General features: G+C 37.0%; 1 protein-coding gene across 1 annotated transcript; it reads right to left on the bottom strand.

Annotated features, from left to right (window-relative positions):
* Positions 1–11,763: 11,763 nt before the first annotated feature.
* Positions 11,764–12,751, bottom strand: LOC139875240 (uncharacterized). Its single transcript, XM_071862581.1, has 3 exons — positions 12,745–12,751; positions 12,231–12,685; positions 11,764–12,084 (listed from the first exon to the last, which is right to left on the bottom strand). Exons 1-3 carry the CDS (start codon positions 12,749–12,751, stop codon positions 11,764–11,766), a joined length of 783 nt encoding a protein of 260 aa, XP_071718682.1.
* Positions 12,752–13,082: the final 331 nt, after the last annotated feature.

Below are 13,082 nucleotides of genomic sequence, written 5' to 3'. Positions count from 1 at the left end.
TTCTACAACTATAACAATCTTATTTCGAGTGAAAATCTTACTTGAACTGTTTTCGTGTCATGATTCTGCTTCAAGAACTTTCAAGTCATCCAAGGATCCTTTGAAGCTAGATCCATTTTTATCATTTCCAGTAGTTTTATCCAGAAAACTTGAGGTAGTAATGATGTTCATAACATCATTTGATTCATACATATAAAGCTATCTTATTCGAAGGTTTAAACTTGTAATCACTAGAACATAGTTTAGTTAATTCTAAACTTGTTCGCAAACAAAAGTTAATCTTTCTAACTTGACTTTTAAAATCAACTAAATACATGTTCTATATCTATATGATATGCTAACTTAATGATTTAAAACCTGGAAACACGATGAACACTATAAAATCGGATATACGCCGTCGTAGTGAAACCGGGGGCTGTTTTGGTTTGGATAATTAAAAACTATGATAAACTTTGATTTAAAAGTTGTTCTTCTGGTAAAATGATTAACATGAAACTATATCCAAAAATCTTGGTTAAACTCAAAGTGAAAGTATGTTTTTCAAAATGGTCATCAAGATGTCGTTCTTTCGACGAAAATGACTACCTCTTTAGTAATTGACATGTAACTTAAATTTCCGACTATAAATCTATATTTTTTCTGTTTGGATTCTTAAATTAGAGTTCAATATAAAACCATAGCAATTTGATTCACTTAAAACGGATTTAAAATGAAGAAGTTATGGGTAAAACAAGATTGGATATTTTTTATCTTTTTAGCTACTGGAAATGTTTAACAAATCTATACAAATCATATCCTAGCTAACTTATATTGTATTATACATGTATTCTAATATATTATGTAATCTTAGGATACCATAGACACGTATGCAATGTTTTGACATATCATATCGACCCATGTATATATATTATTTGGAACAACCATAGACACTCTATATGCAGTAATGTTGGAGTTAGCTATACAGGGTTGAGGTTGATTCCAAAAATATATATACTTTGAGTTGTGATTTAGCCTGAGACGTGTATACATTGGGTCGTGGATTGATTCAAGATAATATATATCCATTTATTTCTGTACATCTAACTGTGGACAACTAGTTGTAGGTTACTAACGAGGACAGCTGACTTAATACACTCAAATCTTTAAAACATAATAAAAATGGTTGTAATGGATCTGTGGCCAAGTCTTATTTTCGAGGAAGGAAATATCTGTGAAAGTGAGTTATAGTCCCACTTTTAAAATCTAATATTTTTGGGATGAGAATACATGCAGGTTTTATAAATGATTTACAAAATAGACACGAGTATGTGAAACTACATTCTATGTTCGAATTATCGAAATCGAATATGCCCCTTTTTATTAAGTCTGGTAATCTAAGAATTAGGGAGCAGATACCCTAATTGACGCGAATCCTAAAGATAGATCTATTGGGCCTAACAAACCCCATCCAAAGTATAGGATGCTTTAGTACTTCGAAATTTATATCATATCCGAAGGGTGTCCCGGAATGATGGGGATATTCTTATATATGCATCTTGTTAATGTCGGTTACCAGGTGTTTACCATATGAATGATTTTTATCTCTATGTATGGGATGTGTATTGAAATATGAAATCTTGTGGTCTATTATTACGATTTGATATATATAGGTTAAACCTATAACTCACCAACATTTTTGTTGACGTTTAAAGCATGTTTATTCTCAGGTGAATACTAAGAGCTTCCGCTGTTGCATACTAAAATAAGGACAAGATTTGGAGTCCATGTTTGTATGATATTGTGTAAAAACTGCATTCAAGAAACATATGTCGATGTAAACCATTATGTAATGGTCGTGTGTAAACAATATATTTTAGATTATCATTATTTGCTAATCTACGTAATGTTTTTAAAACCTTTATTGATAAAATAAAGGTTATGGTTGTTTTAAAAATGAATGCAGTCTTTGAAAAACGTCTCATATAGAGGTCAAAACCTCGCAACGAAATCAATTAATATGGAACGTTTATAATCAATATGAACGGGAAATTTCAACAAACATATACACCTTATACCAATACGATACAAACTTAGACTAAATACTGTATCACGAATTGCATACGTACACGCGACGCGAGGTTTAAATGAATTATGTTGACTACGTCATCTTGAACTTATGGAAAGATGTTGAATGGAAATGTGAAATAGCGTAATGTAATGACCGGGATTACATTACGGTAACTCACATAGAAGTTCCGACATCGCAAAATAAGGAGTTGGGGGCGAGTCAAGTAGGGTACCTGGATAAACAACGTTTAGAACACAAACCGTATAACCTCTAATGTGAGTAGAAACTTACACTGTGCAAATTAATTGTTATTATAACTTATAAGTAACTTATAATCATGACACAACTTGTCACTGCTCGACACTGTCCGTTTCCACCGATCACTACTTGTCACTACAAATACACTACTTGAACACACTCATCATCTCATACCACTACTCAGTACTGTTTATCACTGCTAACTACTACTTAATGCTGACTCACACTGCTAGTCTCGACTGATCACTACTTCTCACTACTTGACATTAGTAAATACTACTTACTGCTACCCCTTGCTACTTGCTACTACTCAATACTAATCATTACTACTTACCACTACTAAGTACTACTCGTCACTACTAACACATCCACGCTTTACTACTCGCTACTGTGTATCACAACTCATTCTGATACGTCGTTAGAGGAGGAATTCTTGATAACAGCCTGCACAATACGTAGTAGATATTGCCTACTCAATTTCCAACTTACCTATCATTCAGCCACCCGCCGTTTATGATTTTGTTTCCCAACACGAGCCTGCCGACTGATAACTATTAAGCCTTATTGGGTGCATCAGTATACATGTGTATATACTGATGAGGCGAGCATGGTATCTAACAATTTATACGTCACTACTAACATCACTGCTTATCACAACCCATCGCTACTTATCGCTAACGCCACCACTCATTGCTACTATTAATACTACTTGTTACCACATCCCTTCTCATTCTGTCATAACGTACTTTCCTTAAGCAGCAATCATTTTCCTTATACCTAAAAACATTACCGACCGGCTTTGAACACATCGACGTGAACCACACTTCATCTGTCTTCCGTAAGACACATACGTTTGGAAGTTTGTACCAACCCTTTTTGATTAAATATCATATTTTGTTTGAGTTGCCATTATACCTTGTTCATTTTCGTTTTCCATGAAGATCGTCACGAAATTGTTCTCACTCATCAATCATAATGTCTTTATATACTGTCAACACCCGTGCCGGACAAAGCTTTAACGCTAGAGAATTTAGTCGCAACGTTTAAAATCTTGTAACTTCCTTAGACAACTTGTACTCTATAGAACTATTAAACTGGGAAGTTTTAACCTCGTGGTTGAAACAAGCTGGTTATCTGATGATACAACCGAGGCAGCAACGAACAGAAGGCTGATTGAATTCATTTCACCGATGATAATGGTGTGTGGAGAGGAGAGCAGTACACCATCATGTCACACTAATTACTCGAAGGTCCAGAAGTACATGAGATGAGAATGTCTCACAATTCTGACACATGTGAGTAAAGATGAATCGACATTTAAGAGACCCGAATATGTCCCGACTATTAGAGATTGTCTCGAGGTTACACGTCCACCCCACCATGAAGTCGAATTTCGGATTGATTTGGTACCAGCAGCTGCACAAGTTACGCGTACAATATACGAACTTGCACCCTCAGAACTACAAGAGCTCCCCATGGTGAAGAACATCGGGGTTGTAATGCCCTAATTTGTGACAGATTCTAGAACGTGGGTCACATAGCCATGAAATTTCCGAGCTGGAGCTCCAGTCTTGTTTGTTAAGAAGAAAGATGGGTCGATGAGGTTGTGTATCGATTACAGAGAATTGAAGAAGTTAACAATCAAGAATCGGTATCCGCTACCGAGGATTGATGAATTATTTGATCAGCTACAAGGATCTAGTTGTTATTCAAAGATTGATTTGAGATCCGGGTATCACCAATTGAGAGTTAAAGGAGCTGATGTTCCGAAGACAGTGTTTAGAACACGTTATGGGCATTATGAGTTTACAGTGATGTCGTTTGGTTTGACGAATGCACCAGCAGTGTTCATGGATCTCATGAACCGTGTGTGTAAGCCATACCTAGATAAATTCGTCATTATATTTATTGATGACATATTGGTGTACTCCAAGAACAAAGAAGAGCACGAACAGCATCTACGTTCGATTTTGACTATGCTTAGAGATGAGCGGTTGTATGCAAATTTCTCTAAGTGTGACTTTTGGTTACCAGAAGTACAATTTCTTGGCCATGTTGTAGGGGCCAATGGAATACAAGTCGATCCAGCAAAGATTGAGTCAGTTAAGAATTGGGAAACTCCAAAGACGCCAACTCAGGTCCGGCAATTTTTGGGTCTTGCTGGTTACTACCGGAGATTCATTGAAGGATTCTCTGTGGCCAAGCCCGACCATTGACCACGTTGACTCATAAGGGCAAGAAGTATGAGTGGTCAGAACCGCAAAAGTCCGCATTTCAGTTATTGAAAGAGAAGTTAACAACTGCACCAGTATTGTCTCTACCCAATGGAAGTGAAGATTTTGTCATTTATTGTGATGCCTCACGTCAAGGAATGGGTTGCGTGCTTATGCAATGAAATAAAGTTATTGCTTATGGATCGCGACAGTTAAAGATTCACGAGCAGAACTACACCACGCACGACCTTGAACTAGGAGCTGTTATCTTTGCACTTAAAATGTGGAGGCACTACCTGTATGGAACTAAATTTACTATCTTCACTGACCATAAGAGTTTACAGCACATATTCAATCGAAACAACTCAACATGCGACAACGACGTTGGATGGAACTACTTAATGATTATAACTGCGAACTTCAATACCATCCGGGCAAGGCGAATGTTGTGGCGGATGCTTTAAGCAGAAAAGAGCGAGAGAGACCTCTTAGGGTTAAAGCTCTTAACGTAGTTGTCCGTATGAATCTCGCATCATAAATCCGCGAAGCACAACAAGAAGCAGTGAAACAAGAAAATGTCGATGTTGAATTTCTCAGAGGAATGGATAAGAAATTTGACATCAAGGAGGATGGAACACGGAAATTTGCTAATCAAATCTGGGTACCAAAATTTGGTGGATTGAGAGAACTAGTGTTAGAGGAAGCACACAAGTCAAAGTACTCAATTCATCCGAGATCAGACAAAATGTACCAGGATTTGAAAGCATTTTATTGGTGGCCAAATTTGAAAGCTGATATTGCTACCTATGTCGGTAAGTGCTTGACTTGCGCTAAAGTCAAGGTTGAGCATCAGAAGCCATCAGGATTATTAACTCAACCAGAGATTCCCCAGTGGAAGTGAGAAGGTATTACCATGGACTTCATCACGAAACTGCCGAGAACGGCGGGAGGTCACGATACTATTTGGGTTATCGTGGATCGTCTCACTAAGTCTGCACACTTTCTACCGATAAGAGAAACCGATAAAATGGAGAAGTTGGCTCAGATCTACATTAAGGAAGTCGTCTCTAGGCATGGAGTGCCTATATCCATTATATCCGATAACGACAACAGATGCACTTCCAGATTTTGGCAGTCATTACAGAAAGCAATGGGGACTCGTTTAGTTATGAGTACATCATATCACCCCCAGACAGATGGCCAGAGCGAGCGAACTATTCAGACTTTTGAGGACATGTTGAGAGCATGTGTCATTGATTTCGGTAACGGATGGGATAAGTATTTACTACTAGCTGAGTTCTCATACAATAACAGCTACCATGCAAGCATTAAGGCTGCACCTTTCGAGGCATTGTACGAAAGGAAGTGTAGATCTCCCGTTTGTTGGAGCGAGTTAGAAGATAGTCAGTTGACAGGCCCTGAGATTATTCAGGAGACAACTGAGAAAGTTCTACAGATTCAGGAATGATTAAGAACGGATCGAAGTCGTCAAAAGTTATGCTTAAAGTATCACCTTGGAAGGGTGTTGTACGATTTAGGAAACGTGGTAAACTGAGTCCTAGATATGTTGGACCGTTTGAGATAACTGAAAGAATTGGACCGGTAGCTTACAGATTGGAACTGCCATAAGCTCTCAGCGGTATACACGACGTTTTTCATGTATCCAATCTAAAGAAGTGCCTAGCAGAGGAGAATTTGATTATTCCTTTAGAGGAACTACGTATCGATGACAAACTTTATTTCATTGAGGAACCTGTCAAAATTTTGGGTCGTGAGGTCAAACAATTGAAACAAAGCAGAATTCCTATCGTTAAAGTTCGGTAGAACGCGAGAAGAGGACCAGAGTTCACGTAGGAGCGTGAAGACCAAATGAGACTGAAATACCCGCAACTGTTTCCCGAAGAAACTTCATCAGATGACGATCACTAAAATTTCGGGACGAAATTTTTAATAACAGGTGGGTAATGTAACAACCCTGCTTTTTCCGTTACTTCCGTTAACCTTCCGTTAGTTTATTTAACGGCGATTATTTAACTTTTGTGCGTTTACGTGTAATAAATGCGTACTTGATCTTTGGAGGGTTATAATAATTAATATGGGTTGATGTTAATTCAAATAAATATTTCGAATGATGAAAAACGATTAAAACGATACGATTTTGATAACAGCTTTTTGAGCAACGAAACGCTCGGGTTTATTTTAATAATTAATTTTACTAATTATTAACTTTTTAAAAATAATTAATTTATTGAGTTTTTAATAAATTAACGTTTGGTTGCGTTTTAACGATCGGTTTAGCGTTCCGGGCCTTCGGTACGACTAACCGACACTTGAAACGGACCACGAGTACAAGGAATTGGACAACACGAGCCCGGGAGTACCCCATGGGGCCCATTCGACCGAAACCCCCTCCCCAACCCTTTTATGTTTAATTTTTTACTACTTGAGGGACTTATGTGCAATTTAGGAGAACTAGGGTTAGTGTAAATAGAAGTATTAACAAAAATTAGGGAAACCCTCACACAGAAAAAGGCAGTCGATCCCTCCCTGGCTCCCTTTCACGTCGACACACACACCCACACACATCATCATCAAAAATTGATTTTTAGATTAAACCTTCAACACGAACGTTGCAATTCTCGATCCCCTCTACGCGTTGGTATAAACGATTTATTGATCTAAGGTATATTTAGCCAAACCCTAATCCTAACAATCTGATTTTTATTAGAGTTTCATAGTTATTTTGTCAATTGCTCAAGTCTATACGCGTACGTGTTAATTGTAATCGTTATACTGATTGTTTGATGCGCTAGGGTTTAAAAACGAATTTGTTTTTGCATGATCAGAAAAATTAAGTTTTTCAAATGTTAATTATTATATTATATTCAGATTCCTAGTGAAAAACTATTGAGTTTAGGCTTTGCATTATCTTGATTTCGTTTCCGGATGATCAAGTTATGCTTAATTGAAATTAACGTTGTGTTTTCGTGATTGATCAGAAATCTGGAATTGATAGACAACGAATTGGCATGTGAGACTTATACCATTGGAAAACTTTAATTTAAAAAAACTTAATTTAGACTAGGATATCATGTCATTTGCTTATGTATAACCCGAGATATGCTTGAATTAGTGTAAAAGTAGTTTTATACAGCACTTGCATGAAAATAACCTTGTATGATAAAATGTGATAACTTCTGTGATTAAATATTTACATATTTGAAATATAAACAAAAATTACTTCATCTTTCATGTAGATATCATAGGCTAATTGTATCTAGATCTTCGAATAATCGCGTGCGAATGTGACTAACTAATCTAGAATCGAATCTGTAAATTGCTCTCTGTTTTATACTCTGTGAATTGTGTTTATTGATTGAGCATGTAAGCTTCTGGAATATGAATTTTAACATGATATGTGACTTTTTGTTAGTTTATTTTAATCTCTGAAAACTTATGCATTGGGCACAATAGAGACGTACTTTATGTGGATTCTGATTTGAGCTGAAAAACTGAACATTCAACTTGCATGAATAAGCTGTACAAATTGGCTAGATAAAAGTTGCTAGATTTTTGATATGTGTTACTTTGACTTGTCCTTGAACTATGGCCACTGGTCTTGTATCAATTTCATGTCCCTAACTCCGGTTATAGCCAAAACGAAATCAGTGCGCGGTCAGAAACTGACTGGGCAAACCCCAAATGTACCCCTTCTGATTCCTGACTTTTAATTATCGTATGAGTCCCTGGCCAGACTTTTTGGAATCTATTTTAATTATATTTATGATCTGTATGTTTCCATGTTTATGTGAATTTTGTACTATGAGGTAATGTGCTAAGTATGCTACGTGTTCATGAACTTTGTGCACAACGATAAACTGAAATTGTGAAAATGATTATTCATGACCTGAAACGTATTGTTTGACTTAGGTTTGACATGTTGACCAACATTTTACATGAACCTACTTATGTTGACTTTAGTTGACTACTTTGACCAAGTTTGACTTTTGGTTTGACTTCGGTTGACTTTGTTTGACTTGCATGATATAGTTGACTTTTACTTTGAAACGCGTCGAGTCGAGCAATAAGACAACTTATACTATGAAACCACCCTTATTTAAGATACATATATTGACCAACCTAAATACGTATACTTAGGTTGCATTATTCAGCTGTAAACTGTACAAGTTTTTGTCTGTCATCCAAGCTTATTCAAAGGTGAGTCTACAGTCCCGCTTTTTACATATTTCAGGGATGAGAATACACGATGTTATACTTACTTTATCAAATTCTTTTGTATTGACACGAATACTATATATGTGTACTGAGTTTGTTCACAAAGCCTCTAACTTGAATACTTTTAATACCATCGGTGTAAGCACGATTTAGATGGACGGATCCGTTAGGTTGACAACCTCACCCGCTATAAAAACTGTGGTGCATTTATTTTGAACATTAGATATGCTCGAACAAGTGTATAACATTTTAGAAGGTAAAGGTGGGTATAGTGGCTTCTATACTCGGGTTATTGCTAGTATTCAGGTGCTCAGATTATGCAAACGTTAAAATCTCGTGGTCAAGGAAACTAAACTATTTTTCTGATAACTGTTTTTCAGATACTGCTACATTACTTTAAACCTGTAGATTCACTCAACATTATTGTTGATCCGTTTTGCGTGTTTTATTCTCAGGTATTAATTGCTTCCGCTGTAGAATATTGCTGTTACATAGAAGTCAAGCCAAGCACTGGGACCAGAGTTAACATTCCGTTAAAGGGATTTTTGACGGGGTGTTACACGACGTCAATATCGCCGTTCAAAAAGATAAATAAATATAAATTTCCTGTCTTGGTCTATTTATTCATGTGTGTGAATTGCATAACAGTTATAAATTTGGTAGATTTTAGACCGAGCCTAATCAAAAACTTCCTTAATTTTATAACCTTATAGATTAGCGGTATGTTATTTTTTTAAAACAGTCGGTTCAGAATCATCCAGAGAAAAATTAACCATATTCATAATCATATTCCACACACACGCTTCAAGAATGTACCCAATGATCCACACACGGATATAAATCCATACGACATGTATACTTTGGGATCATGGTAATCACCCTAGAGAGGCTCGAACCCAAGACTTCTCGAAACACAAGAACCTTGGGGGACTACTCAGGCACGTATGTATGTAATAACTCGTCCACAATGAATGGAGAAAAAAGTAGTGGTCCCTTACAAGCTCAAGTTGATGACTTATTAATATCTTTCACCATTATATTTATTGGACACATGAATAGACATACTTTTTTTTTAACAACAAATAGATTTTATTAATCAAAGTTCCCTAGCAAGAAGCTAGAGAAGCCATACACCAGAGTACAACGGAATCACACAAAAATTACAAAGACTTTAAAAGTCAAGAGTTCCAACAAATATTAAGTTTACCTGTATTACAATACTAGTTAAAAGATGAAAAACGGATGCTGTCGAATAACGAGTTCTTCTTCAAAGGAGTGTCCCCAAATAAATTCTATTTCTCATTCTACAAATGAACCATAGTATGGTATAAACAATAACATACATTCGATTCCTGGTTTCTCTAGAAACTTGCCAACTAGAATGCCATGTGAACCACTCATACCATGAAGAACAACTCGGCATGTTAATACTTATCCAGATGCGTAACTTTCGCAAAAGCGTCGTCACAACTTGACACTCAAACATTAAATGATCAATGGATTCCACCTGTGAGTCGCACATTGCGCATCCTAATGTGTTGAATCTCCACCCCTGCTCGACAATTTTACTCTTGAAGGTAACTGATTTAAGGCCAATCTCCAAACAAAAACATTCAATTCTCGCGGTAACAATCTACACCAAACGGTAGGCTGAGTGACCTGAGGTAACAATACATTGTCTATATTTGTGGGTCCTGTTAACATAAATGGAGCCGTCCAAGTTAACATTCTAACACCACGAGTCCGTATCATGACCGAGTGTAATTTGACCAATTTCTGTAATCATGTTATCAAGCATAGACATGTTTCCGGAGCCAATATTTTGTTTGGACCATGCCCATTTCCACGCCCCATCACAATATCTATCTGACAACATGCAATCTCTCAGAACTTCCAGATGATACAGTCTGTTGTATCTCTCTTTTATACATACGTTACCGACCCAATTATCTAGCCAAAAATGTGTGTTGCTTCCTTTACCAATTTTCCTGCTAATGATGTTTTGGGGTAACAGACCCTTTGCAATCGAGTTTCGAAATAATTGTACAAAGTTATGCCACAAGCCCGGACCATTTGTGTTACTGCCATCTAGTCCAACGCCTACACCATATATGGAAGTAATGATCTCGACCCATTTTGCATTCGAATTCGAACGCCACACCCATTTGAAAATAAGTGCATGATTGAACACCCATAAGCTTCTAATATTCAACCCCCTTTTTCTAAAGACGAAAGTGTTTGTTCCCGACTAATCCAATGTATTTTGTGATTATCAACCGAATGACCCTAAAAAAAATTCGACCGCATCCTTTCTAGCTCGTGAATGATACCATCAGGTCACTTAAACAACGATAAGAAATAAATACTTATACTCCCTAGAACCGATTTAACCAGCGTTAAGCGTCCCCCGAAGGATAGAAGACTAGCTTTCCAAAACGAAAGTCTCTTGGCAAATTTGTCGATAAATATCTTCCAATTCGATTTTCGATTCATACTAACCCCCATTGGAAGACCGGGATAAGTGAAAGGAAACGAGCCTCGAACACAACCAACGTCCCGTACATAATCGTCAACCTCAACTTCGTTTACACCCAGTCCGTAAAGATTCGATTTATTAACATTAATTTTCAAACCTGAATAACTATAAAAATTATGAAATACTTGAATGATGTTGTCCAAGCTACATTTGTCCCAGTTCGAAATAACGATCACATCATCGACATACAAAAGATGTGAAACATTGACCGCGTTAAAACCAACCGAAGCACCCATAACCATGTTACGGTTCACACAATCTACCAATTCCAAGTGCAAACCCTCAATTATTATAAGAAAATAAAACTGACTTAAAGGGTCCCCTTGACGAAGTCCTCGTTGTACCTCAAACTCCCTAGTAGGACTACCATTAACAAGAATCGAAGTACGAGCCGATTCCAAACACATTTTCACCCATCTGCGCCAAGGAATGTAGAACCCTAATGTATGCGACATGTTGTGATCAAGAAAGTTTCAACTTACAGAATCATACGCTTTCTCAAAGTCGACTTTTAGAACCATCAATTTTCGCTTGCATTTTTTGTACCACTCCATGGTTTCGTTAAGATTTAACGTACCATCTAATATTTGTCTACCCGCTATAAACGTCGTTTGTACATTACAAATGACTTTCCCAATTACCTTCGTGAGACGGTTAGCCAAAATCTTTATTATAATTTTGTATTGTATCCCGATGAGTGAAATCGGGCGGTAGTCCTTAAAACATGTAGGATTAGAAATCTTAGGAATTAACGTAACAAACGTTGATGATGCACCTTTTGGCATTCGAAATACCTGAAACACATGCATAATGGACGGCACCAAAACAATTTCAACAATTCCCAGTAAGATTTAATAAAAACAAACGAAAAATCGTCCGAACCCGGAGCTTTATTACTACCACAATCCCATACCGTAACCCTAATCTCCTATTCCGTCACCACAGTTTCCAACATATCTACATCGTGAATATCTAACCGATTAACATGAAGAAAATTAGGGGCTTCAACAGTATGTGTACCTCTTGAAAATTTAGCTTTGAAAAACTCCAAGAACACATCCTTGACCACTAATGGATCCGTCATCCAATCACCGTTGATTGTTATACCTTTGATCATTTGATTATTAAGACGATGATTGATTAACCCATGAAAAACTCTTGAATTTTCATCTCCCTCTATATCCCATTTCACCCTAGCTTTTTGGACAACATCTTGATCTTCAATATTTTGTATATGCTCGATCTTACCATATAAATCAATGAGAGTATCTGAGTCCGAGTCATTTGTTGCAACTGCATCTATGGCAGCCTTTATTCTGTCTAGTTGGTCTTGATATTCCTTCTTAAAGGAAGAATCTACCTCTCTTATATTCTTAACCCATGTTTTGATTTTTCCTTACATAAATTTGCACCGATCATGAAATGAAAGAAGAGAATGTTCATCACCTTCGTACCAGGCATTCCTAAATACCTCGTCGAAATCCAATATGTTCAACCACTAGATAAAAAACTTAAAAGGCAACGAGCCATAATCATCTTTATTAACATGCAGTAAAAGAGGAAGATGATCCGGCCACTCCCGAGAAAGAGCTATCAATTTAAGATCATGGAAGATATTGGTCACATCGGCGGTAACCAAAACTCTATCTATCCGGCTCATTTTAGTGGCCGATTTATTTAACCATGTTAATCGTCCACCCCCTAATGCCATATCCTCCAACCGATAATCGTCTATAAAAGAATTGAAAACGGTTGCCTCTTCCCGATTAAAGATGGGACTAAAACGTTCCCC

The sequence above is a fragment of the Rutidosis leptorrhynchoides genome, chromosome 11 (assembly GCF_046630445.1).
Source record: "Rutidosis leptorrhynchoides isolate AG116_Rl617_1_P2 chromosome 11, CSIRO_AGI_Rlap_v1, whole genome shotgun sequence".
In the NCBI taxonomy this organism is placed as follows: Eukaryota; Viridiplantae; Streptophyta; class Magnoliopsida; order Asterales; family Asteraceae; genus Rutidosis; species Rutidosis leptorrhynchoides.
This window is presented reverse-complemented; position numbering and strand designations above follow the sequence as displayed.